This window comes from Caenorhabditis remanei, chromosome I (assembly GCF_010183535.1).
Source record: "Caenorhabditis remanei strain PX506 chromosome I, whole genome shotgun sequence".
NCBI lineage: Eukaryota > Metazoa > Nematoda > Chromadorea > Rhabditida > Rhabditidae > Caenorhabditis > Caenorhabditis remanei.
In genome coordinates this window covers 9,587,570-9,612,339 of record NC_071328.1, presented here as the reverse complement: position 1 = coordinate 9,612,339, position 24,770 = coordinate 9,587,570, and the positions used below count along the sequence as shown (strand labels likewise).

General features: G+C 38.7%; 11 protein-coding genes across 11 annotated transcripts; 5 read left to right on the top strand and 6 right to left on the bottom strand.

Moving 5' to 3' along the window:
* Positions 1-287: 287 nt before the first annotated feature.
* On the bottom strand, positions 288-1,510 carry GCK72_002019 (uncharacterized protein; the record flags this gene model as incomplete). The annotated part of the gene is made up of 2 exons (XM_003114787.2): positions 288-623; positions 1,448-1,510. The coding sequence occupies 2 exons, from the start codon at positions 1,508-1,510 to the stop codon at positions 288-290; spliced, it is 399 nt and encodes a 132-aa protein (XP_003114835.2).
* Positions 1,511-1,859: 349 nt separating this feature from the next.
* Positions 1,860-9,283, bottom strand: GCK72_002018 (uncharacterized protein; the record flags this gene model as incomplete). The annotated part of the gene is made up of 12 exons (XM_053723222.1): positions 1,860-1,982; positions 2,029-2,211; positions 3,936-4,115; positions 4,164-4,391; positions 4,437-4,850; positions 4,905-5,105; positions 5,223-5,374; positions 5,524-5,719; positions 5,772-5,946; positions 5,994-6,100; positions 6,728-6,989; positions 9,186-9,283. 12 exons carry the CDS (start codon positions 9,281-9,283, stop codon positions 1,860-1,862), a joined length of 2,319 nt encoding a protein of 772 aa, XP_053591867.1.
* A 665-nt stretch (positions 9,284-9,948) lies between these two features.
* On the top strand, positions 9,949-11,434 carry GCK72_002017 (uncharacterized protein; the record flags this gene model as incomplete). Its single annotated transcript, XM_003114873.2, has 4 exons — positions 9,949-10,130; positions 10,704-11,063; positions 11,115-11,238; positions 11,282-11,434. The coding sequence occupies 4 exons, from the start codon at positions 9,949-9,951 to the stop codon at positions 11,432-11,434; spliced, it is 819 nt and encodes a 272-aa protein (XP_003114921.1).
* A 145-nt stretch (positions 11,435-11,579) lies between these two features.
* Positions 11,580-12,098, bottom strand: GCK72_002016 (uncharacterized protein; the record flags this gene model as incomplete). Its single annotated transcript, XM_003114547.2, has 2 exons — positions 11,580-11,734; positions 11,846-12,098. The coding sequence occupies 2 exons, from the start codon at positions 12,096-12,098 to the stop codon at positions 11,580-11,582; spliced, it is 408 nt and encodes a 135-aa protein (XP_003114595.2).
* A 768-nt stretch (positions 12,099-12,866) lies between these two features.
* On the top strand, positions 12,867-13,149 carry GCK72_002015 (uncharacterized protein; the record flags this gene model as incomplete). The annotated part of the gene is made up of 2 exons (XM_003115125.2): positions 12,867-12,958; positions 13,005-13,149. 2 exons carry the CDS (start codon positions 12,867-12,869, stop codon positions 13,147-13,149), a joined length of 237 nt encoding a protein of 78 aa, XP_003115173.1.
* Positions 13,150-14,259: 1,110 nt separating this feature from the next.
* On the top strand, positions 14,260-14,542 carry GCK72_002014 (uncharacterized protein; the record flags this gene model as incomplete). Its single annotated transcript, XM_003114930.2, has 2 exons — positions 14,260-14,351; positions 14,398-14,542. 2 exons carry the CDS (start codon positions 14,260-14,262, stop codon positions 14,540-14,542), a joined length of 237 nt encoding a protein of 78 aa, XP_003114978.2.
* A 393-nt stretch (positions 14,543-14,935) lies between these two features.
* GCK72_002013 (uncharacterized protein) lies at positions 14,936-16,725 on the top strand (the record flags this gene model as incomplete). Its single annotated transcript, XM_053723221.1, has 5 exons — positions 14,936-14,940; positions 15,006-15,318; positions 15,393-16,256; positions 16,305-16,517; positions 16,567-16,725. 5 exons carry the CDS (start codon positions 14,936-14,938, stop codon positions 16,723-16,725), a joined length of 1,554 nt encoding a protein of 517 aa, XP_053591866.1.
* A 309-nt stretch (positions 16,726-17,034) lies between these two features.
* On the bottom strand, positions 17,035-17,792 carry GCK72_002012 (uncharacterized protein; the record flags this gene model as incomplete). The annotated part of the gene is made up of 3 exons (XM_003114635.2): positions 17,035-17,244; positions 17,359-17,558; positions 17,699-17,792. 3 exons carry the CDS (start codon positions 17,790-17,792, stop codon positions 17,035-17,037), a joined length of 504 nt encoding a protein of 167 aa, XP_003114683.2.
* Positions 17,793-18,111: 319 nt separating this feature from the next.
* GCK72_002011 (uncharacterized protein) lies at positions 18,112-19,173 on the bottom strand (the record flags this gene model as incomplete). Its single annotated transcript, XM_003115078.2, has 3 exons — positions 18,112-18,390; positions 18,434-18,848; positions 18,992-19,173. 3 exons carry the CDS (start codon positions 19,171-19,173, stop codon positions 18,112-18,114), a joined length of 876 nt encoding a protein of 291 aa, XP_003115126.1.
* Positions 19,174-19,456: 283 nt separating this feature from the next.
* GCK72_002010 (uncharacterized protein) lies at positions 19,457-20,800 on the top strand (the record flags this gene model as incomplete). The annotated part of the gene is made up of 5 exons (XM_003115099.2): positions 19,457-19,530; positions 19,578-20,061; positions 20,115-20,428; positions 20,475-20,562; positions 20,609-20,800. The coding sequence occupies 5 exons, from the start codon at positions 19,457-19,459 to the stop codon at positions 20,798-20,800; spliced, it is 1,152 nt and encodes a 383-aa protein (XP_003115147.1).
* A 75-nt stretch (positions 20,801-20,875) lies between these two features.
* GCK72_002009 (uncharacterized protein) lies at positions 20,876-22,163 on the bottom strand (the record flags this gene model as incomplete). Its single annotated transcript, XM_003114800.2, has 3 exons — positions 20,876-21,477; positions 21,524-21,873; positions 21,919-22,163. The coding sequence occupies 3 exons, from the start codon at positions 22,161-22,163 to the stop codon at positions 20,876-20,878; spliced, it is 1,197 nt and encodes a 398-aa protein (XP_003114848.2).
* Between the last annotated feature and the right edge of the window lie 2,607 nt (positions 22,164-24,770).

Below are 24,770 nucleotides of genomic sequence, written 5' to 3'. Positions count from 1 at the left end.
GATTTCCCCCAAAATCCCCTCAAATACCTCGCATTTCTCCGTTTCTGTTTCTTCCCTATTTCAATAAAATCAACACTCCCAGTTCACTTTTTCAATTATGTACATTATTTCTCTCTGTATTATTTTGTTTTCTCTTGAATCGAAAAGAAAAAAAAAGTTGATTAAAAAATCAATAAAAATTGAAATAATTTATTTTCCTTTCATCGTCAATGCACAGAAGGCACATAAGTTATTAACCGAATTCTAAAAAGTTCAGTACAACAAAGTAGTTATTCTGAAACAGATATTTACAAAAGTCGAAAGAGTTCCAATTCATTCTGAGCTACATCTTCATCACTCGCATGGGCGACATTCCGAACATCTGAAAGTGCGAATTTCTGTCGAATCGGTTGAACCGGAGGCTCCATTCTCGGCCAAAGACGACTTGACCCAATACATTTTCTAGCATTTCCATTGACTCTCATTGCAATTACATCTCCACTTGAAATATGACGAACAAGCCGATCATAGAAGAATTTTCCCTCGTGTTGTTTATACAAACTCTTTGCCAATGTGCCATCAATTCTCATTTGTCGCATTTCCTCGATTTCAATTCCATTTTTGCGAAGTTCCGAGAGGGCAACCTGCAAAAATGTTCATCAAGATTACTGTATTCATGTTATTGGTCTTCCCAGACACACTGCCAACCTTTTCAAACTCATTTGACGGTTTGTCAAATCTGATCTTATCTCTCCCATTTCAGATACTACGTGATTAATCACTTCATTCATTTTCTTATCTCTTCTTCTTTGTCTTCAAATTAATCATTCTACCAGAACTTGGCTGTTTGTTATGTTATCGGTTCCTCTCCTTGACAATATAATTAATTTAATTAACTGATTGCTTCCATTTAAAAAGAGAAGCGACACACAAATGAGAGGCTAACGAGAGAATTGAGAAAGGGACGGTCTTCTTTTATTGGACAAAATCCAGTTTTAAATGAGTGAAAGTGTTTTGAAAAGTGAAAAGAAAGGCGCCGCCAACCCTTGCAAGTGACCTATATTCCTGAAGAGCGGACCGATAACTTGACCTCGTTTTCGACGCGGAAAACTTTCCGCGTCTCTCTCTATCCATGTCCATTTAATCCATCCTTCTACAGCTTCTCCTTCTTCTGCAACGCACCGATTCGCATCGTCGGCTACTCACTCACACACACAATGACAATGAAATCGGCGGAAAAGTTTCGGATTCCGTCGAATAAATTCAAATTCAGAGTGAAAGTGAAAGTGACAAAAAGAAAGGATGGGCAAATGGAAAAGAGAAAAAGGAAGAGGGGGAATGAAATGATTGTTTAGGATTATAAAATTGGAGATCAGGGACTTCGAGAAAAGAAAAATAACATAATTTTCTGTGCCCGACTAGTACAAGTTTAAGTTTAGTCTATAGTTTGTCTAGACTTTTGATTTACCTGTGTCAAAACTCGATGTGCCACAATTTCCGGTTTTAAAACGACTAGGAACTTCGAGGTCATAGCCTCCACAGTGCCTGAAAAACAGTTTATTTCAGAAGAGATAATTCTAAATTAACAATAGATAAAAAGTGGATGGGAGCACCTTTTGGAGCATATAAAGAAGTGGAATTGATACATTTATAGACAAAAAAGAATACTAAAATTAAAAATATTGGTAAAACGAACTAAAACGAAAAGGATGATAGAAAAATTTGATTTTAAAAGCGAAAAGAAAAATTATCACAGAGAGGACCTCCACGAAAAAAAGAGAAAAATGTGACTCAAAATTTGGAAACCAAAAAGTAATGTGACCAAGTAAGAGGGAAGTAGGAAAAAATAAGTAGAAACTGTACAACAAATTGAGTATGTCTCAGACAAGCGTGAATCCTTCGGTATGTTCAATAGAAATCCGAAGACGTCGGAGCATTTCGACATCGTCCGAAATGTTTGGAAGATCCAGAAGATTGAAGCAAGTATGAGCAACAGGAAGTGACTGAAAAAAGTTTATTAGTGAAGGTAGGTAGAGATTTTCTACATACTTCTGGAGACGATGGCTGAATTACAGCCTTCAATTCTTTCATTCCAGCAAGAGGAAGACGAGTTGATCCACTTAAAAATTGAAGGAACTTCTTCCGTTCTTCTTCGTCTAATGCGAAGAAAGCTTTCCAGAATGCTTGAATAGCGGGATGAGCTGCTGTATATTCGCCTTTGTAGTCGACGAGCTGAAAATGGGTTACTGTGAGATCATAAATTTGTTTGGCTTTATCTTCTTTATCTTCTTTATTTATTTTTATTTTTTAAGAAAGCGAGATTGATCATATCTGGACTTTAAATTTGAAGATAGGGAGGCGGGCTCATGAGATCTTGTTATGATGTTAGCAATACTTAAAATGAAACTACACGAGTCGTTTTTTTTTTCTAGATGTTCTGACGTCTACAGATCTAACACTAGACCCAACGTTTTCTCCTGAAAGCATGTATTGAATTCCAATTATTTCAAACCACTCCTATGCACTGATCTTTACCGTCCTCCTGGGTATGGTCTAGTTTTCAATATTTTCAATCTTCGTCAGAAACCGGATTTCCGCATTTTTTCCTTATTTCTGATTGAAACGAACGCACAAATTTCTTGTGTGGTCAGTTGATGTCTCCGATTCTCAGCCACTCCTCTTTCCCATTTTTCTTCTTCTCTACAGTACATTTCGTAGACCCATTCTTCGTCAAAAAGGCTATACACTTTATTTCTAATACAACGGAGGTGACATTGTGGAAATTTGAGAGATTAGAGACAGAAAGAGTAGAAACATTAAAAAATTTCTCCATTCATCTCACTCTCTTTTCAATTCATTCTGCCGTGCCTGTGTTTAGACTGTCCATTACCCGTCCGTGGCGTCCGTTGCGGGTGGCCGTTGAAAACGAACATATGATCGCCTCACGAATCGAGCGGGACTTAGAAAGTAAAAGATAGGAGAGAACGGATAAAATAGAGAGACTTAGAGATTATGAAAAACAGAGAAAGGTATTGGAAAGTGAGGGAATGAGTGAGTGGATTACCGTCGTGTCGACACACACAAAACGAAAACGCATGATTCCACACAGACACAGACACATACTTCAGATTTGTGTTTGGTGGTGTGGAGCAATTATATAGAAAAACGAATTTCGGAGAACTTTTTCAAATTACGGGGACCGAAGTTTGAAAAACTCAGGTAGAAATTGGGGAGAAGATGAAAAGAAGAACAGAAACTACTTTTAGAAAGTGTCTGGACATGTTCAGCAAGGAACGTGTAGCTAGAATGCAAGTTATGCAGCGCAAACTATTTTCAGCAACAATGAATCTAGATTTTGCAATACTCAGTTCTCTAATTGATCTTCTGGCTCATATTCGTTCTTCGTATAATACTTCATACTTCGCTGGGTAAAGAGCTCAAATTCTATTACTGTTTCTCTGCCATCATTATTCATACATCTACGTCATTTCCTCTATTTAGTTTTTTGTCCTAGATTTCCGCATTTCCCGCTTGCACAAGAACCTGTTTCAGGTAGCGGAGTCAAAGACACGTCATTAATTCGTCCGCACTGCGAGGAGGCTTCCGAATGTTTATCGTCTCAAATGTTTTGTGTTTTTTCTTCAATTTTCCGCGAGCAATTGAGTGTGCTATTGGTTGTGCTCAATGAGCACCTGGAACCAAGGGTAAGAGACAAAAAGAACTACTGACGTCACGGGAGCCGCGCGGCACTGATTTTTTGAAAATGAGGAATTTCGAAAATTGGAGGAATGGGGACTGAAAAAATTAGGGGTAGGGAAATCCTACGAGCTGTTCAAGAAATAAGAAATCTAAAACCCTTTTTAGCTCTGAAAAGGATATTTCAGAGTACAAGTTGAAACTCGCAGTCGAAAATACACTTCCAAAGTATTCAAATTTCTATACAACTGAAAACCCACATCTCTGAATTCGTTCCAATCGTAATTCTCATTTCCAACAATTAATTCCATCAGTTCTCTGGGCTGGAAAAATCGAAGCACTCGGCTGTGGAGAGCATCTGTGAATCCTTTGCGGAACATGAGAGCTTGTTCTGCGATTTCGTTATTGAGCCCAAGTTCCAGACGGTGTCGCACAAACAGCTGAAAGCTGATGTATAAAATTGTTTTTGTTTGTTCTGAAATCCTTACCCTAACGTATTCATCTCGGTTCGCATTTGTGACTGCTTTATCTTCGCCTCCTGGTACCATTTCAACTTGTTTCTTTTCTCCAAATACATCGAATGTGATACAAAAATTCAAACCAAATACATCCTCAACATCATCTCCCTCATAATCGATCAATGCTTGGAGTCCTTTTCCTTCAGATGGAGATAGTTCACTAAGATCGTCAAGAGTTGGTGGAGTGTCGAGGAGGAACTGAAATTAGGTGATAACAAGACATACAATTGAGAATACTAGTACCTTATAGAGAGCTAATGGGAATGGGAATGGAACAATGACACTATTATATACAGCCAGTCCAACAAGTTTTCCCAGTTGTCTGAACTGCTCTCTTTCACAGAATTCCGCCGATAGACCACTGAACCAAACCAAATGAGATTCTTCATCTTCTGAGAACATCCCGTATTCTGGTTGCAATATTTTTCTCATGACAATTAAGAAAAATTCTTTTCGAACACCTCCAGCGTCATCAGCCTCTTCTCCAATAATTTTGACTTTGAATGCTTTTCGCAGGTCAGCATCACTCAGTGAAGACAGTTTCAGCATTGTATCAGCTACAATGAAATCACGACGAACTGATATTTCGCAGTGCAGAATATTTGCGGGATTATCTCCAAATCCACCAGATGTCAGCATCGCATTTTGTGCATGAATCTGAAAATTTAAGAAAGTCAAGCGAATGAATATTTTATTTATTACTGTACTTACAGCCTGTATCAACCCAGCCTCTACAAACAAAAGTTCTCCTTTAGCCAATCCATTCAAAAGGAATGGATAGTATGTCCAATAATCCTTGTCAGTTTTGAATGAATGTTGTTTAGTGACCATATTGTAATATTCCAATTTCAGATTGATTATTGAACTGATTTCCTCAATGTAGAATGTTTCCAGTGGGATTGTATGGTATGACTAAACAAATTTCAATTTTGATTGCAGAGGATATGGATCTTAAACTAATGAAATTTCCTAGAAAAATTTACGTCATTTGATATATAGGCTACTGGTTCGCTACTTATAAATACAAACTTGATTGATGAGGAACAACTTCTGAAGAATGTGTAAATAATGTTGACAAGTAGCTGGTCCCTTTTCAGCATGAAGCAGCGTTCGGACTGCTGTTTTGAAGACTGCGACCATTCTACGAAAATGCCGGGTTGACAGTTGAGACCACCATGATTCTGGAATAAGAATATTTTAATTTTCATTTAAAAGGAAATTTTGAGACCTTGTTATTTAATTCAATGTATGAAACTATTTTCTTTTGAATCAGAAGAAGACCATTCCCACTACAATACTGAACCTGGAACAGGGGAAATGAGAAACTGACCTAACGTGGAACCCAACTGCTCATTCAAACTGCACATAGCCTCAACAAATGGAGCATGAACTCGAATCAATGTATCAGTGGTGACATTTTCAGTGAAAACTGGAAGCCATGGAAGAATGAGGAAAAGACGGAGACCTTCAACACTCAACAATTTTGGATTCCAGGATGAATAAGCAATAGACAAAGAATCAACAACCTAAAAAAATAATTTACTTTGTACCAAGAAGCTGTCAAAATCAGAAGCTCACCAGATCTAGAAATTGTTTTTTTGCAGGTGATTCATCGAAAAGCATGAATGTCTCCATAACTTGATCCAAATCGATTCCATGAGATCGATCGGAACTCACATTGTAACGACGTTCATCTTTGAATAAAAATGAGTTGTTGATACAACTCAAAGATGAAAATACATTTTCAACAAGACTGAAAAAGAAGCTTTCGTATTTTCAAAATGTTTATGGAAAACGTACGCCATCAGGTCAAGTTTCTCTCCTGAATGAAGAATTTTCTCGAAACTATCTCTATCAACTTTCGACGGATATTTCACCGGATAACTTGGCCCGACAATTTCGTTTAGCTGAAATTGATTTGAATTTTTGAATTTTTTTTTCACTAAAATTTTTTTTTTCCAATAATTTTTTGTCTGAAAATTTTCCACATTTTTTATCAAGAATATCAAAAAATCAGTTTTAAGCGAGTTATGAGACCTAAAAATTCCAAAAATCGCTCCCCGTCGTCATTTTTTCAGTACATTTCAATAGAAATTCTCCTTGTCTGAACGTGAAATGCATTCATAAATGTTCATTTTTCGAATTTTTTCTTGAGAATTTTTGAAAATATTGCTTTCACGTGTAGGACAAAGAGAAATTCTATTGAAATGTACTGAAAAAATGCACGACTAGCATAGATTTTTGACATTTTGAGGTCTCATAACTCGCTTTAGACGCATTTTCAGAAATGAAACCAAAAGAAATGTATATTTTTCCTGGCTTTCTGAATCGATTCATATCAAAAATCCTCAGTTTAGAAGTAGTTGTGTTCCCATTTAAAAATTTTTCCAAAAAAATCGGAAAATTTTCGAAAAAAAATTTGAATTTTTTAGTACTGAAAATCCGGGCCGGGCCGGAGAAATTCTGATTTCGGCCCGGCCCGGCCCGGCCCGGCCCGTTGCAACTCTGCTATTTAACATTAGAAGTCGAAAAACCTCAATTGTTCCTGAAGATCTGACAAAGAAAGTCTGGTGATAGCCAGCGAAAACTCCAGTGACATGATCCAAGTCATCAGTTTTTCTCGGTGTTGACTGAGTCATAATCTTTCCATTTCCAAGTTGTCCGCTGGAATTCAATCCAAATGGATATGGTGATCCTTTGATGATAGCAATTGTGTGACAAGCTCCTGCGGCAATTCTAGTGACATGAGAGCCAATGAGATCAGAGATGGCAGTCGGGTTGGGCCGTTTCTCGACTCTGGAAAAAATAATTTTAATTATGTAAAAGACAGTTTAACTATTTATTTATTTGAAATTAAAAAAAAATTTGACCAGAGCGGTAGTTTTATTTACAGCGATCCTATCCCATTTAATCGTACAACTGTTCAATCTCTAGAAGGTTTATAGACTACACAAAGTTCTTGGACTTCTCGATTCTAATCAATTTTGGTTTTCCGATGATTATTCTGAACTCTGCTTTTCGGTTAACAAAATCAAGTTTCATCTTGAGAGTGTCAATCTTTCAAATGTCATGTATGACATCAAACTACAACATCCCCCATCCTTTCCGAGCCAATATAAACATTTTCGTTTTCTTGTCTATATAAGAAAATCATTCATAAACATTCAACATCATCGTCTTCTATTGTTTGTATTCCCATGTTTGAATCTAAAAAGGAAAAACCGATCGGATGATTGTATTCCCATCCCATTCCTATCATGGGAGTAAGTTATGTGTAGACATAATAAACTACCGATTCGACACACAATGTCATTTACTAGAGTATCATTCAATCTTCTTCTCCTCCCTTCTCCTTGGAGGTGTTACGACAAATGAACTTTGTTGGTTCCCAATCTTGTATCGGTTCCCCTGTAAAAGGGTGATGTGACTAAGAAGAGGATTTCATGATGAATTGTAAATCTTGTCATGCTTCTTCTCTTTTTCAATTCGATAGTATCACGTGGTTTTCTGAATTCCATCTTTGAACCCAGTTACACGTGTCTAGATCTGGCCATTTTCATAAAACACGATGAAAATAGACCTTCTGTCATCGACGACATCGCCACCGCGGCGGGAGACTTCCCTCGAAAACATATGTGTGAGAAGCATTTTTTTGATTATAATAAGGTCATTCAGCTGATCGGTCATCGGCAAGGTAACACTTTCCGCTAGTTTCATATTTTCCAATGAACCGTGGGCCTTTGAAGAATTACCTATGTATGTGTTCTGTTCTGTGTACTGTAAGTTTATTTTTATTCTTTGAAAATGCCTCCATCGGTCCTAGATTTCTGGAAAATAAGCCAAATTCCCAGTTTCAAAAAGTCTTCGATTTAGTATTGAAATTTTCAATTTGAAAAGTATCATCTTCACTAGGCTTGCCAGACTTTATCTTTTGATCTCCAAATCCTTCCCGCCCTATTTTATGACCTTGCCTGCTGGCTTTTTTTCAGAGAAATTCCTCTCTTCTTCTCATCGAGATTCTATTTATTCGAAATTTTCATTTGATAAATTTCTCTGATCATACATTTCCTCTTCCAATTGTTTGCACAGAATGACCGCAAACACTTCCTAATAGCCCCCAAAGGATTATCGATATTGATTGATCTTAAATTCAGAAATCAATGGAAATCTGTTCCAGTTCAGACTGCAAACGGTATGTCATTGTGTGTCATCAGTATCAGGTCGTCTCTTTCTCTTCGTTTTTTTTTCTTTTTACCTCTATCTCTACATGTGGGATGAGAATAGTATTAAGAGGTAAGAGACGCAGTAATAAGGAACAAAAATAGGGAGAGATCTTGTTCTCCTCCTCCCCATCACCACAGGTCTTCTCTTTTTTTCGGCATTTTTTTCGTTTGTGTGTTTGTACGTTGGATGTCCACCGCGTTGCGTTAGTATGTTTCAAAGTTGGTTATGAGTTGAATTGAACATGTTCATATTAAACTGAGTTTATGTTTATGCCTACTGTAGTCATCATTGCTTGTTTGGAATGTTATTCAACAGTTCGTGAGCTACTCATATATATTTTTGAGCGTACTTCAAATAATTTGTTTTCGTAATTGACATTTAATAGCTCCGTTTTTGTTGATTTCTTTGAGAATTCTAACTATTCGTAAATCTGATTGAGCAGAAGAAGGTTCAATATTTTTTCAAAATTGATTTTAGAAAAACAAAAGGAAATATAGATTTTACTATTAGGAAGTTAATATATGTTGCGCTATATTAATTTATGAGTCAAAGTATTTTATTTTTTAAATTTAATTATTTTTTAAACCGAGAATCTTGACATTTCTATCCAATTTTCCATTGCTTCTTCTAGAAAGTTTGTTTTTAGTCACCGTACACAAATGTCATGACCATCGAGAAATCAGGTGTTCGACTTTGTACTGATAAGATTGTTTATTGGTGGTGAAAAGTGCCTGCTCAATTCCTATTTCAATCAAAATTCAATTTTACATTGTCCATCCCAAACGTCCATCCACGTCACTGCTTCCATGTGCTTCCAACTCATCGAGAAGGTTATCGGTGACATCAGTGTCTAAGCACTTTGTCATTTTTTGTCTTTTCGTTTTTCACTGTCATTTTTCATTCTTCTCCTCTTTTTCTCCCCGTCGCCTGCTCTGATTTTTCCGCTTTTTGGCTCTTTTTCCCTGCGTCTCACTTGAACTTGTCTCTAACTCTGCGTCTCTTACAGAACTTGGAGCTCGTTTTGTTCGAATGCGAAGAGTTAGTTTTTTGGTCGGGTTTTCATGTGATTTCTCTCTTTCTTTACCTTCATTTCCTCTCGTTCGATATGCCAGGGAACAGTTTCTGTTCTTCTCTTTCGTTCCACTCAAAGTATTGAATACTAACTAGAGGTCTTTTTCAACAGCTTTGTTTTCAAATTGAGTTTTGAGTATACAGATACTGTGTTGTTCAAGCACTTTTAAGTGAATTCGTTTTGAAAAGAAGGTCTTCTCTGGTTTTCAAAAGCGTATTTCTCTTTCTTTTGTCTAGGAAGACTTACATTACTTTATCGCTTTCCTATATCTGTTGGTTTTCAATGAGCCTCATATGTCTACCCGTATTTTCTTTTCCCCAAAAGTTTAAAAAAAAGTAGTCCTTTTCTCCTCGCTTCTTCGTTCACATTATTATTTTCTACGTGTTTTTCAGCATAATTTTCTTCTTTTGACCAACAACTCTTTATTTCAGGTAATTTTCAAAACAGAAAAGAAGGAGAATGATGGACAAACTACTCGTTTGTGGAGTAGTCAGTGCTGCTCTTCGTGGTGAATATCTTTTGGCTCGAACAATTGTTCGACAAAAGCAACCTGAATGGAGTGATAATAAGACACGTCTTTTTGCGGTCCGTGTCGTTTCCTTCACTCATGCACTTGTCTCAGCACTTGGATGCATTTTCAGGTAAAAAAGGAATTTTTCATTATGAGGGGGCATCTTTCGAGGTTTATTGTCTTAATGATAACGGCTGGTGACATGTTACGGAAATATGATAGCACATTTGGTCGCTCGAATGTTGCGAAGTTTCAAGAGAAAGAGCACAATTTGAAATGAGCTGTTCAGTACGATAGTACAAATTCACAAAAAAATGGCGAGACTTTTTTCCGAGTGTAGAGAAATGGGAACAGTTGAGTCTAGTTTGAAATAAGCCTAATTTGAAAACTTTTTCTTTGGCTTTCGTTGGTTTTCAAAGTTATCTTCCTTTAACGCATCGGGGAATCCTTGTGAATAGATCATTGTAGTTGAAAAGGCGAAGAGCACGAACTTGTGTACACAAGCTGTGATTTTTTTAAAAAGTTTTTGAAGTGTAAAATTACATAGCTTGTCTGACGTCAAACGGGAAGAAAACTTCCGAAATGAGTGTAACACTCCTTTGTAAAATTGGCAGTTTTCACTTTTTGACATCCAGAATTTCTTCTATTTTTCGAAGTTTGAATAAGATACCCGAAATCATTCCATCAATCGTAAAAATTTCAGCTTGCTGACTGACATCAACTATATTCGTGAACCATATGACTATCACAAAGCAAACGCCGAATATGTATTCCTCTTTTCGATGGGATACTTCATTTATGATCTTCTCGATATGTATATTCATGGAGAATTGGAAAGCTCAAAGGAATATTTGATTCATCATTCATTGGTCATTACTGCTTTTTCAATTATTCTTCTGAGTGGACGACTATTTGGATTGGCAATGATTGCATTGTTGGTTGAAGTACAGACGGTTTTCTTGCATTTAAGAACAATGGTTCGATTGATTTATGGATCAAAACATATGCCAGGCTTTGTTGATGTTCTCATCAATGCCAATATGATTTGTCTCTTTTTGTTTAGGTAAGTTGATGAACATAGACATAAACTCCAATCATTCGTTTGATTTTTCAGACATCTTCCAGTCTGTTTCCTTCTTTTTTACCTGCTCGTCAAAGATGTCAAAGTTCCAATTCTTTTGAAAATGTTCCTCGTTTTCGGACTCAGTTTCTTGGAGTATCACAATACTCATCTTACTGTAAGTCTCAATTCAACTTCGTGGAATTAATAACTTTTTTCAGATGGCTGTGGCAAAATCTGACGGATTCTTTGGACACGAACGACAGGCTCTCGATGAAGACAGTTGTGATCCATTGGGATCAGTGAAAAAAGAAGAGGAGAAGACGGAAAAGTCTGAAAAATCGTCAGTACGAACTGCCAAAAAGATCGATTAAAATACGAAACAGGATTCCAAACGATCATCATCACAGAATGAAACATACACATGTCGGGGTGCTCACTCCTTTTTTACCGGAGAATATAATTTTTGTGTGAATTGAATAATGTGTCAATGAGATAAATAAATTTTGAAAAAAAAACTCACTTCTTTCCGAATCCACACTGACCAAGAGCATCAGAACCAAATGAGAACGTACGTCCACAATGAGTTAGAAGAATAGTGTGAGTGTCTCCACATGCAGCTTCAACGACACCGAGACCATCCATTTGATGAACATGATGCACGGATGTTTGAGCTGAAATTAAATTGTTTCAGTTGTTAAATCAATATATGGGAAACAGATGTGAATATGTTAGTGTATTTTCAAATTATTTTATCTACAAAATTTTCAAAAACTTAAACGTACGCTTCAAGTCATCCATCCCAAGTTCTCCTGAATTATTTTGTCCCCAAGTGAAAACAGCACCAGATGCTGAAATTGCAACACAATGACGTGCTCCGGCAAGAACTCGAATAATTGGAATTGCATTGAGTTCTTCGACGAGTTGTGGATGATGAACACATCTACCATCTGCTTGTTCTCCCCAAACGTAGACGCGACCAGCTGGAAATAGAAGTTTTCGAATTTTATTTGCAGGATTTGCGTTGAAAGTAAACATAGAGACTGTAACTGGTAAACTGAAACGGTTTTCGATGAATTGGTTCAAAAAGTTTCCACATTTATGTTCACAAGGTTGAGTGCAACTAAAAACAAGTAAAGGTTCATAGTTGTGAATGAAGCAAGAACTCATATAATCTGTGTGGTCGGGTTGAAATAACGCTTCGAACTAGTAAACTGAAAAAACCCCCAGTTGTAATTTGAAGTAAACATTCAAGGTGCATAATGGCCCCCGAATCACTTATATTTCTTTTCGCATATTCATTTTTCAATCTTTGTTCCCGCCAGAATCCCATTCGTCTCCTTATCAAATTCATGTATATTTGCAAAACAACATAAATAATTCGGCGGCAAATCAGATAAATCTTCTTTGATAATTCAACAAATCAAAGAGGATCAAATCAAGGACGCCTTGTCATCCGTAGAAATTACGATGAAGTAGTGAAACGAACTTGCCCCCAAATCCAGTTCCTCTCTCTCAACTTCACTACGTTTTTTCGTTTTTTTTGCCGTCGCATCTACCAAAAAATTCAACGCTGCCACAGAAAATTTCTCCTCGAAACAAGACGGCATGTCTGTTTACAAGGACGGATGAGAAGAGGCTCGTCATCGTAATAGGCGAGTCTAATGAGTGTAAAATTGGTCGAAAAACCGTCTACAGTGGGTGGAGAGATCAACTGAGCGTTTTATCTTTTTGTATAAGATCAGGTATAAAAGGGGAAAAGTTGGAAAGAGAAGGCAAGCAGTTTCAACAACTCTTTTTTCAATAATGCGTTTCTTCGTTCTCTTCACCTCAATGATTGCCGCTTCATCGGCCTTCTTGTTCCCATCTGCTGGAGGAGGCGGCGGTGGATGTGGATGGTGAGTTATTTCAAAAGTTAATCAAAAAATCATACAATTCTTTCAGCGGTGCCCCACCACCACCACCAGCTTGTGCTCCACCACCAGCTCCAGCATGCGGAGGAGGAGCTCCACCACCACCAGCTTATGCCGCTCCAGCTCCATCCTACGCTGCCCCAGCCGGAGGAGCCTACCCAGTCGGAGGACGTTAAGAATATTCAACGATCCAGCTTGTTCAGGAGTAACAGTATTTGTATATTTGGAGTATTTAAAACAATAAATATTTTCTCATCCGATTTCAACTTCTATTCTTTTATCCGAAAAAAAACGAAATTTACATTGAAAACTACAAAGTTGAGTTGGGAGGATTTTATTTTGAAGTCCCATTAATATTCTCCTGGAAGATTATCTCGGGGTGAAGCGAACCAATAATTGCTTATAGAAACCGTAATTGACAATCTTCACGCCAGAAACGAAAAACAGTAGGGTCTAGCTTAACGAGCATTTAGTTAAATGATTTGGTGTAGATACCCCACCAAAGTTAGAAATTGAGAACGAGGGAAGTAGATGTAAAAACGAGAAATGTTTACGTGGGAGCATTATGAAGTTTCCGTTCTCTTGACAGTACGTAGAGATCATATCAAAATACTGCACGCAAGGCTTGAAAAATGAGAACACGATTAATTTATAATTTCATTCGATCCAGAATATTGTTCAACTCTCTTCATTTTTCGTGCTATCACGCACGTGTAATTTCAGACGACGACTTGATCGGTTGTAGTAGCTTCATTTGTTAGTAACCAACACTAGACTACGTACGTTTTTCATACACCCAGTAGTTCAATAAATCAGTTAAAACTGATGGAAAACTTGGGAATACTCAGAACACGTATTGGTCCGGTCTTTATGATACTTGTTTGTACTCAATTCACTTTGGAACGGTTGAAGAAAACTGAATCAACGAATCTAGAAACCATTCGACCGCAATCGACTCAATAAATACAATTCATTTGCTAGATTGCACTCGGACGACGTCACGGATATGTTGTATCGTAAAGTGGCTTGAATGTGAAACTTGGTCGCACTGTCTTTGTCGTTAGGAAAAAAATATTGGAAGAACAGCGTAAAGAAGCGTAAATTCATCGTAGAAATCTGTAGTATCCGCTGCAAAAATCGTCTATCCCTTCAAAGTGTACAATCATAAGAGGAGGTGGGCGGAGAGATCAATTAGAGGACTGCTGGGTGAGTAGAATGGAAGCTTGTATAAAAGGGGAAAAGTTGGAAAGAGAAGGCAAGCAGTTTCAACAACTCTTCTTTCAATAATGCGTTTCTTCGTTCTCTTCACCTCAATGATTGCCGCTTCATCGGCCTTCTTGTTCCCATCTGCTGGAGGAGGCGGCGGTGGATGTGGATGGTGAGTTATTTCAAAAGTTAATCAAAAAATCATACAATTCTTTCAGCGGTGCCCCACCACCACCACCAGCTTGTGCTCCACCACCAGCTCCAGCATGCGGAGGAGGAGCTCCACCACCACCAGCTTATGCTGCTCCAGCTCCATCCTACGCTGCCCCAGCCGGAGGAGCCTACCCAGTCGGAGGACGTTAAGAATATTCAACGATCCAGCTTGTTCAGGAGTAACAGTATTTGTATATTTGGAGTATTTAAAAACGATAAATAAATGTTTTAATTTTTGTAACATTCAATAACATGAAGAGGCACCTACGAAGACAAAGAAACAGTTCTGGAATTTCTGAACTTCCAGGAAGCTCAAGTACTGAAACACTTTTGATAACTTCCTCGGTAATACTTTTCAAGAAAACATCAGATATATAATAATGACGTGTTACAAATTATTTGTTTTTTTGTTCTACTGAACAAATTTTTTATTAGTTCCTAGATACTCGAATCGAAATAATTGTTTGAAACCAACCTCTCATTCTAAATCTCAATCATTCTACCGAAGGAATAAGAGCTCACAAAATCGAATAGCTTGGAAGAATGGGGTGAGTTTATCATTACTGTGTGATGCGGAATGACGCGCTTCGATAAATAAATGTTATTTTTTTAGCAAGGAGAAAAAAAGTAAAACCAAGGGAACGAAGAAACCGCATAAGAAAGATAAAAATGCGACAATTGAAGGAAACTCAACAGAAGAAAGTCGAGAGACTAAAAAGAGAAACATCAGATTCCAAATACGTCGTCAGAATGGAAGCAAAGAGGCTCCGTCGACAGCAATGTCGCAGAAAAATACGAAAGGGAAAGGGAAGGGGAAGGGGAGTAAACAGAAAAGAAATACACAGGATACGACGATCGAAGAAACTCAGACTCAGAATCAGAATCCACTATTCAAGTTTGGGGAAACAGTGAAGAATGCGATTACGGTGAGTTAGAATTCTTTTGACCAAATTTGCCAATACATATCTCATAATTTCATCGATATTCTTCTTGTTTTCAGTTTAAACCAGCCACACCGACAGAACTTAATCCACCAGCTCCGGCGGCCCATAAACCAAAGACTCCAACCATTTGTGAGGAAGATCCGGTTGCACCAAAACCGCCGCCACGTACTGTAGTGCCACCTGGGATGCAAGCGATCCACCCAAACAATAACGCAGCTCCTGCCAAGCTTAATCAAGGGGCTCCTGTCGTTATCAGTCCGGTTCCTGGCGCTGAAATGGCTGTCAATTCAACAGTTACTCCGAACTCGCAACTTTCTCAAACCGATAAATGGAGTGGTGAAGAGACGGCGAAGAATTGGCTTGATAAAGCTGATTTTGCGAAAACAAAATCGGAATTCGAAAGTCTACAGTGTATCACTGTAGATGTAGATACCGAATGCAAGAAATGGAAGGCTAATCCCAAACTAAACCAATCTACCACAGATTACCCAGCTCTTGATGATCACCTCGTTACTCTTGAAAACGTCTATGTTCATATGACCCAAGTGGATGTCCAATTGCCACGTAACGTTCTTATTGGACAGTTTCCGACGAAAGGAAATGAAGAAGGATTCTGGAAGGTGGTCTTCAACAAAGGAGTCACTTTCATGGAGATTATCACTGATCAAAATCTCATTGATTTCTTTCCTCTAGGTTCTGGAGAGCATGTTTATTACGGTACTATGTTTGTGAACAATCGACGTGTGGAGGTTATCGGCGAGGATGTGAATCGATTCGCAATTGAAGTTTTGCCGGAGGGATGCTCCAATTCTATCATTTGCAATATTACTGTGATCAAAAATTGGGCTGTGGAGAATGTGCATTCCAAACAAGCAGTTGTAACAAAAGAAGTTATTGAGTTCACCAACTTTCTGTCGATAGTAAGTCCAGTGGAGAAGACATTCCGTTTTCATTCTTCTATTTTTCAGTCAAAAGATGACGCAGCGTTGGTATTGTCCCAATATGGAACAGGGCGTGCCGGATATTTCCTTGCTCTGTCAGCTGCGGTGTTTAAAATGGACAAAATGATTGAGCCATCGATCTTCGACATCGTCAAATTTCTTCGAGTTCAACGCCCGAAAGCAGTGGAGTCGTTTAAACAATACGTTTCTCTGTATACTACCTTATTCTATTACATCAAGGTATGAAATTCGAACTACGCCTGATTTTTAGAAACATTATAATATTCAGAGAAAAGTGGGAAAAGGTGATGGTGAGAAGAAAGTGTCTACAGAATGTAATGAACAGATTTGGAACAAGGCGGTTCATCTCTCAAACCTATTCACAACTGCCATGATTGCCGAAAACAGTGCATCTTCTGGGAGATCAACAATGACAGTTATCAAGTGAGAGGAGAATAAAAACATCTCCTAATGAATATTTTCATGGAATTTTTGTTTTCAAGGTTTTTTCATTTGTTTTTATTTTATTTTTGTTCAAGGCTGTCAGAAATCGCGGCCAGCCGCGGCTTTTTCCTGGAAATCTCAAAAAGCCACGGCTTTCTAGAGTATCAACTTAAAACATGACTTGATATAATTTTGACTATTTGGAACCAATCTGACAACTAGGGTTCGGCCCCCACTGGTGTCAAAACTTTTGGGCTGGCCGCAGCTTTTTTTTTTCAAGAAAAAGCCGCGGCCGGCCGTATGACAGCCTTGCTCATGTTATAGACATACCGTCTGTTAGTGCAATGCAATGATCTGATCCAGAAGCCACTTGTACCACTTCATTCAATTCTTTGATACGTTTCGGTGTCTCCTGCCAAACGACACTACTTTCCATTCCGAGTTGTCCGTGTTCATTCGAACCCCACGCGAAGACACGTCCATCGTCAGCTACGGCAACGCTGTGGGCGCGACCAGCGGCAATCTTTAAGGATAAAGACTATGAACTGTGCATACAATTGGCAATTAATTAGCTTAGTTAAGATTCACGGCCTATCCGCATTATTCAGCTTATTTCGTTTCATTTGAAGTCTTTTACCTGTACGATTTCCACTCCACTCGTCAACGAAACAGGATAGATTGAAAATGATCCTTCACTTCTCTTCCCACGTCCCAGTTGTCCATCTAAATTACTACCAACACTCCACATTTTACCGTCTTTTGTCAGAAAAACTGTGTGTTGTTCACCGCATGCAACTGATTTCACAGCTGTTCCGTCAGCATCGTTTGGAGCACCAACTGAAAAGTGTTTCGTGGTTACTTCCGAAAACTGATACTTTGAAAAGGTAAACCTTTAGAAATGTTCGAATAAAATGAAGGACTCAATCAGTAATTTTTTTCAAGTAACAAAATAGTCTATCACTGTTTCAAACACTAACTTATTCTTTCTGGAACTCGTATCATTGGCTCCGAGAGACGAGCTCCCAACTGTCCTTCGCCCGTCTGTCCACATCCGAGCAGTTCTGCGTGCATTTCTGACAAGAACTAGAAACAGTCTGGTTTCTAGTCTAAAAGGGATTTGGATAATGTGAATGAACACTATACGAAGAAAATATCTTGGTGTGATATCAACAGCTGTAAGACGCCTCACTGGTAATTGAAATACGTGAAGAAGGTTAATAAGACAATTTTTAAAGTTTGATTTATTAAATTAGGGAATTCAATCAGACAACAGTGGTTTTTTCTTGGAAGAAAAATGAAAAATTCAAAGAACAAACAACATGAAAAAAAGAGTATAACAGATCAAAAGAAAACATGAAGGGAAAACAGAATAACCATAACAATCAAATCACTATTGAGCTGGCTCAGCGTCCGCCATTTCCTGTATATTCTCTGCTGGAGATTCTGAGATTTGCTCTGTGGGAGCGCCATCTGATGAAGTTGACGGCTGACCTGCAGTTTTTTCTTCTTCAAGCTTACGTTGCCAAGCGGCTTCACGATCTTGAGCTGCCTTTTCCTTGCGTTTGCTCTTCATTAACAACTCAATCTCGGCACAATCTACACCCATCATTCTCAACAAGTGAAGCCGTTCTTCTTTAGAAATGTATGGAGCAATTGTATGGTAGCCGACCTGGAAGAAAAATTAGCCCTAGGTAGTCAGCTTCTCTCCTTACCCAAGTACAAACAGGTTCATCTTCATCACAGTAAACAACAACGGTTCCATTTTGATTCTTACGAACATCTGTCTTGCATTCCAACTTCTCCAGTGGAACAAGATTTTCTTCCGATTTCAGCATGTACAACATGTCTTCTGCTCCAATCTTGACCTTTTGTTTATTCATAAATTTGAACAGATAACGGATTCCTTCTTGCGACAAACGGAATCGGGTGTTTTCAACTTTTCCTTCCGTTCTACTGAACATTTTCATTCCGGCGTTTTGAATTGAAACTTTGGCCATGTTCTCCTTCACGAAGTTTTTGACTGCATCGTTGGCGTAGAACAGCTGACGACTGTTCGCATCGTTAGATTCGAGTCTTCTACTGAAGAGATTCTGGTACTGGAACGTCTCGTCGACACCATAGTGGTTGCTGAAAATTATTTTTGAAAAAAGATTCGAAAAGAAAGAAGAGTAAGAAAACACCGACTACTTCGGCATTGTCATATTGTCATATCAGTTTTCCTGGCATTTGTGAAAAACTTAAGTATTTTGAACAATTATAAAACAACTCACTGAATGTCGCGCCATCTCTCATCGTCCAATTTCAAGAATGTGAACGGTTCATCTTTGAACATCTTCTTTTTTTTCCATGCAGGTCCATTGGCCGCACTTCCATCGAAGTCGCTTTCAACGACTTTCTCAATAAGAGCCACAAAGAAACCACCAGTGTCTTGAGCATGTGGAGTGATACGCATTCTATAAAAATATGTGATTTTGAAAGGATAGGAAGCTTACAGAAAAATCTTTATGGAAAATTTTTTAAACGTTTAGTTTCCACGTGAATTAGCACTAACCTGCCCTCGCAATTATCTAGATTTTTTTTTGTTGAAATTATCAGATGAAAAAAAAAGTAACCAGGTACATTCAGTTTCGAAAAATTCTCTCTCTGGAAGGTGAGCGTCGGTTTGTTCTCACGTCTATCTAAATTTCTTGATTACATACAGGAGGATAGAAAAAAAGTAGCCGATTTGAAAAAGAATGGCGAACGAGAACGATAAAAAGGATGAAGAAAAGGATCCAATGGACAATGTTCGATTCAAAGAGGGGAAACAGTAGGCTACAACGTTTCAGGTTCGCTTGGATTACAACAGTTTTGCAGTTTCGGTCAGTGGACTATCGAAAAAACACTTGACGAAGGCGGGTTTGGTCAAGTATATCTTGTGAAAACAAAAGATGGGAAACGGGCAGCTCTAAAAGCCGAATCAAATGATGTGGAAGGTGGATCAGCGATCAAATTAGAGCAGATGATTCTTAAGAAGCTGAACAAGAATGGCCCAGTACCTCATGTACCGGAACTGTTTGCGTCGGCAAAACGAAAAAAGTATTGCTATATGATCATGACACTTCTTGGAGAGAATCTGAAATCTCTGAAAGCCAAACAAAAGAAGGAACGATTCACACGTGGTACATGGTCCCGAGTTGGGATTCAATGTCTCTATGCTCTCAAATACATGCACGATTGTGGATTCGTGCATAGAGATATTAAGCCACAGAATTTCATGTTGGGAAATGAGGAAGATAAAGAAAGAGCCAGAATTGTTCATGTTTTGGATTTCGGTTTGGCTAGACAGTTTGCAAAATATGTGGGGAATTCTTTGTGAAATATTAACAGCAATTATGACGGAATACGTTTCAGAGCGAAGACACAAAAAAGTGGAGTGCACGTCGTGCTCGTGGAACAGCAGAGTTTCGAGGAACTCTCCGTTACACTTCACCAAACGTTTGTATGCGTATGGAACAGGGACGTGTCGATGATGTTTGGTCCCTTCTTTTCGTTCTTATTGAACTCAATGGAGGTCTCCCATGGCAGACAGTCCAGAAGAGAGAAGAGGTTGAAGCAATGAAGATAACTATGCCCGATCGAGATGTTATGCTTAACATGCCTACATGCATGGGAGGCGTCATTCCACATTTGCGCACACTTCATTATTACACAAGACCTGACTATCAGTTAGTGAATTGATCATTTTTCTTTGTAACCAGTTCTCGATTTCAGTTTGATCTTCAAAGCTCTTTGGCAGGTGATGCTCAATGAAGGTCAGACTCCACGTTCTCGATTCGATTGGGAAACCAAGAATCCAGATGTGAGTACGATTTAATTTTGTCATGTGGTTCGGTTTTCGTTTTCAGCCTTCCATTGCGCCATCCGATTGGGAGAATCCTGATGGCCGTTATTTCAAACTCGACGAAATTGGAATAAACGGTCCACCTCCCACTGGAAAAGACGCCGGCGAATCAACTCATGCTGATGCCGATGCATTGAAAAGCGACAAAGGGAAATCTTTGAATACGAAGAGAAAAAGTGAAATGAAAAAGATTTGAGGGGAAAAAAAAGAGCACCCGATAGTAGTAATAAAGTTTTGTATGGTTGACGTTTTTTGGTTCTTTAAATTGAACTTACGCATAATGCAAGTTCATCTCCTTTGCCTCTTCCTCCGTTGGTGGAAACAGTGATTGAACGATGACTTTCTTCATTTTTTCCTCACTTATGTCATCCAAAGAGTTGTACAACTTCATATCACGGTCGAAAACCTTCCATTGATTAACTCCACTCTCCCTTTTCAACTCTGGGAGCAATTTAGAAGTGTCCACAAGCTTTAATGAACCCTTAGCATCTCTGAGCAGTTGAGCCACAACTGCCTCGTCTTCGATTGGATTCATGGAGCATGTGGAGTACACCATTCTTCCTCCAACTTTCAGTTGTTGAGCTCCTTTTCTTACAATAGCGATTTGCATACGATGGAGACCGAGACCGTCCTGTGGGGTCCATTTTTTCCAGATTTCTGGATTTTTACGAAGAGTACCGTCTCCTGAGCAGATTACGTCAGCAAGGACACGGTCGAATTGAATGAGCCCTCCGTCGCTATCCGAGATCTGTGGGAATCTGGCAGCATCTTCACAAGTGACTGCGCATGCGGCCGTTCTGAAACGCTTCAGCGTGTGATGAATGAGCATGTAACACCGTTTCATGTCGACGTCATTGGCGATGACCATTCCTTCTGAAAATGAAAAATCAGCAAATTTTGACAGGAAATTAGAGGTTACTTGGATTCTCATCATTTTCATGAATCATCTCCAACAACTGAGTAGTTTTACTACCAGGAGCAGCACACAGATCGAGAACATAATGTTCAGATGTTGGCGCCAAGAGAAGTGGTGGAATCATAGAAACAGCTTCTTGTCGAGACAAATTTCCGAGTTCAGCTTCAGTGACTAAGAAGTTATGAAGCTGAGCGAGAATAGGATGACTACGGACTGCGGTGCGAGACATTGGGGTTTGATAAGCCTCTTTGTACCACGGCAAGCTCTTTGGCACGCAAACAGCAGTATCTCCGGCTTCCATAATTTTCCCAAAGAAACGACTTTCCATTTCGTGGATGAGTTGCTCACGGTCCCTGGAAAAAAAATCTTATTTTCAATTTTTTAACTGAATGACTCACTTATGACAACCTTGGAAACGGAAGGAGACTGGCAAGTCTCTTTGCAAAGCAGCCCGGAAGTCATCAAACTGCTCGATCGGGAAAACATTTTGCTCTTTATAGTACGTCCAATACTTTTCATTTTCCTTCAAAACCTCACGATATCCTTGGTTTCCTGGAGCATCCCTATCATCTCTCCAAGTATTTTCTCTTGGCTCATGAGGTTTCTTTTTTCCATTGAATTTACGACGACTGCTGTGAACCATAATCGTCGTTGAAGTTAGCGAATAAACCCTGAACCGGATGATGTGGAAAATCAGCAACACAATTATTAATTGGAGATATAGAAGTTCGTACTAATGACCGGTATCCATAAAACATATAATAATAAATCAATTGACATATTTCATCCAAGAAATTAATACGGGGAACAATTTTAGTTTTGCATAAAATACTATATAAAGAAGGAGAACAACAGAACTTAAGGAAAACTGGTCTTAGGAAGGAAGGGGAGTATAGAAAACGGTACGAGTTTATTACGAAAAAGCCTTGGTCGGAATGAAAAGAAATGAGGTGGTTGTGATGAGAGATGGGAAGCGAACACTACTTGAGATATGTACGAGGAATCGCATGATTTTTTGTTTTAATATTTGAAGGAAAAAAGATGAACAAAAACATTCAGTTTGCAAGATTTGAAAAAAACTTGTCTGATATTCGTTCATCTATTTTCCACATCTAATTGAATAAAAATAATAATAATGTATTAGGGTTAGGGATAACATTCATAACAACGGGGGAGTGTGATGGTGAAGAAAATGTAGAAATAGCAATTCTCAACATCCGAGGAACCCAGAAAATTAAGCAATCCAGCTCAATTTCATCATCAATTTGTATGTCTCCGAATCTCAGGAAAAACAATCGAAAATCGATTCAATATTCGTATCAAATCAATATTCGACAGAACACGCCACCTCAACAGTCTTGCGAGAGCAATAGTTCGTTCATCTTTTGTTCCATATCATCCATATCTTGAGACATTTGTTGCGTATTTCCATGATATTGGGGTCGGCGATTTTTCGAAAAAGGCGCAGTGCTTTGCGATTGAGACCAACCGGAGAGTGATCCATCATGGTACTGAGATTGAGATTGCGATGTTTCTGGGCCAAAGTTCGATTGAGATTGGGACATGTCCTGTGAGAAATCCATGGCTTCAGATTGTTGGCGACGTTGTTCTCGACGACGATCTAGAAATTTTCTTCAAGAAATCCGTCTGAAAAACAGAGTATTACCTTTTTGTCCTCTTCCGGCGTAAATCAATGGATCCATCATGTGAGCAGGAACAGGAACGTTCTGATTGAAATTCCTAGCTAATTTACTCATGCTCAAAAGATTCTGAGAGTTAGCGTAGGTTGGTGGAAGACGTGGCTGAGATGGATCGGAGGCCTTGTATTCGTTGTATGTGTATTGCATCCGTTTGATACCAAATCGGTTACCCTTAAAGCCAGTTATATGAATCTAAAAATCCCGTTTCAACTTACTGCAATCTTGTTTTGAGTCTTCAACGTCGGTTTCGGAAGTGTCATATTGAGTACCTTTAGAGCATTAATCGGACCTTCGTAAAGCATATCCTTCTTCTTATAATGATTGATCAACTCGTACCACAATTCGTGTCTAGCAAGAACTTTCGCATTACCAACAACAACAATACCATATTTAGCACGAGTGATAGCAACGTTCAAGCGTCGAGGATCATTGAGAAATCCGATTCCCAATATATCGTTTGAACGGACACATGTAACAATAATGTAATCCTTCTCTCGGCCCTGGAATGCGTCTACACTAGCAATTTCAACACTTTCATAGAGCTTCGAATTGAGTGTTCCTTGGGTGTGCATATAATTGACTATGAAACTTCGTTGTCCTTCATAAGGAGTAATGACTCCAATTTGATTAGGCTGAACTCCTCCTTTAATCAATTTGGAAACTAATTTCTCTACATTGGCAGCTTCAGTTCTGTTCAAGAAAGAAGTTCCGGATGAGGAAAGTTCTTCTGCTCCGCTGCAATGCCAGAAGAATGCAGGTTTATTTGGTGTAGGCCAATGCCAATCGACACCTTTCATTTGGCGATCATCTGCAAAAATTGGTCGTAAATAGACAACAAATAATTCCAACTCACTTTCGGTGACACCATTCTGTAGACTTCCATCATAGAATGCATTACTCGGGAATTCAGAAAGAACTGGATGCATACGGTATTGAACTTGAAGACGGAATGGACGGATTCCGAGAAGAACGAGTCTTTCAAATAATGATTGGCTAAGTCCTGCCATTGCTGCTTTTTTGCAAATCACAACCGGCCCCAATTGACAGTGATCTCCAACGAGAACTAATTGACGAACTCCTCTCACAATGGAAACCAATATCTCGGGTTCTGTCGCTTGTGTGCTTTCATCAATCAGAACAGTTCTTGTTCGGATTTTTGTGAGTCTCGCATCAGCCGCAGATGAACATGTACAACAAATCACATCGGCCGCAGCCAGCAACTCGTGCTCTTTGACACGTTTCAATTGAAGAAATCTAGAATCATCCTTTGATTCGAGCTCTCCGATTTCTTCTTTTAATTGAATCAACTTCTGAAGCTCCGGTCCACCCATTACTTTCATTTGATGTTGAAGTGTCAAATAAGGAACAGTAGTCTCAGTATGTTCTCTTGAACGAGCACACAGTCTTACAACTTTCAATCCTGTTTTATGAATTTTTTCCGCCAAATGATCGACGGCAATGTTACTCGGTGAACAAACCAGCACGTTTCCATCAGTTTTCTGTACCAAGTGATACACGATAGTAGCAGAAACAACTGTTTTTCCCGTTCC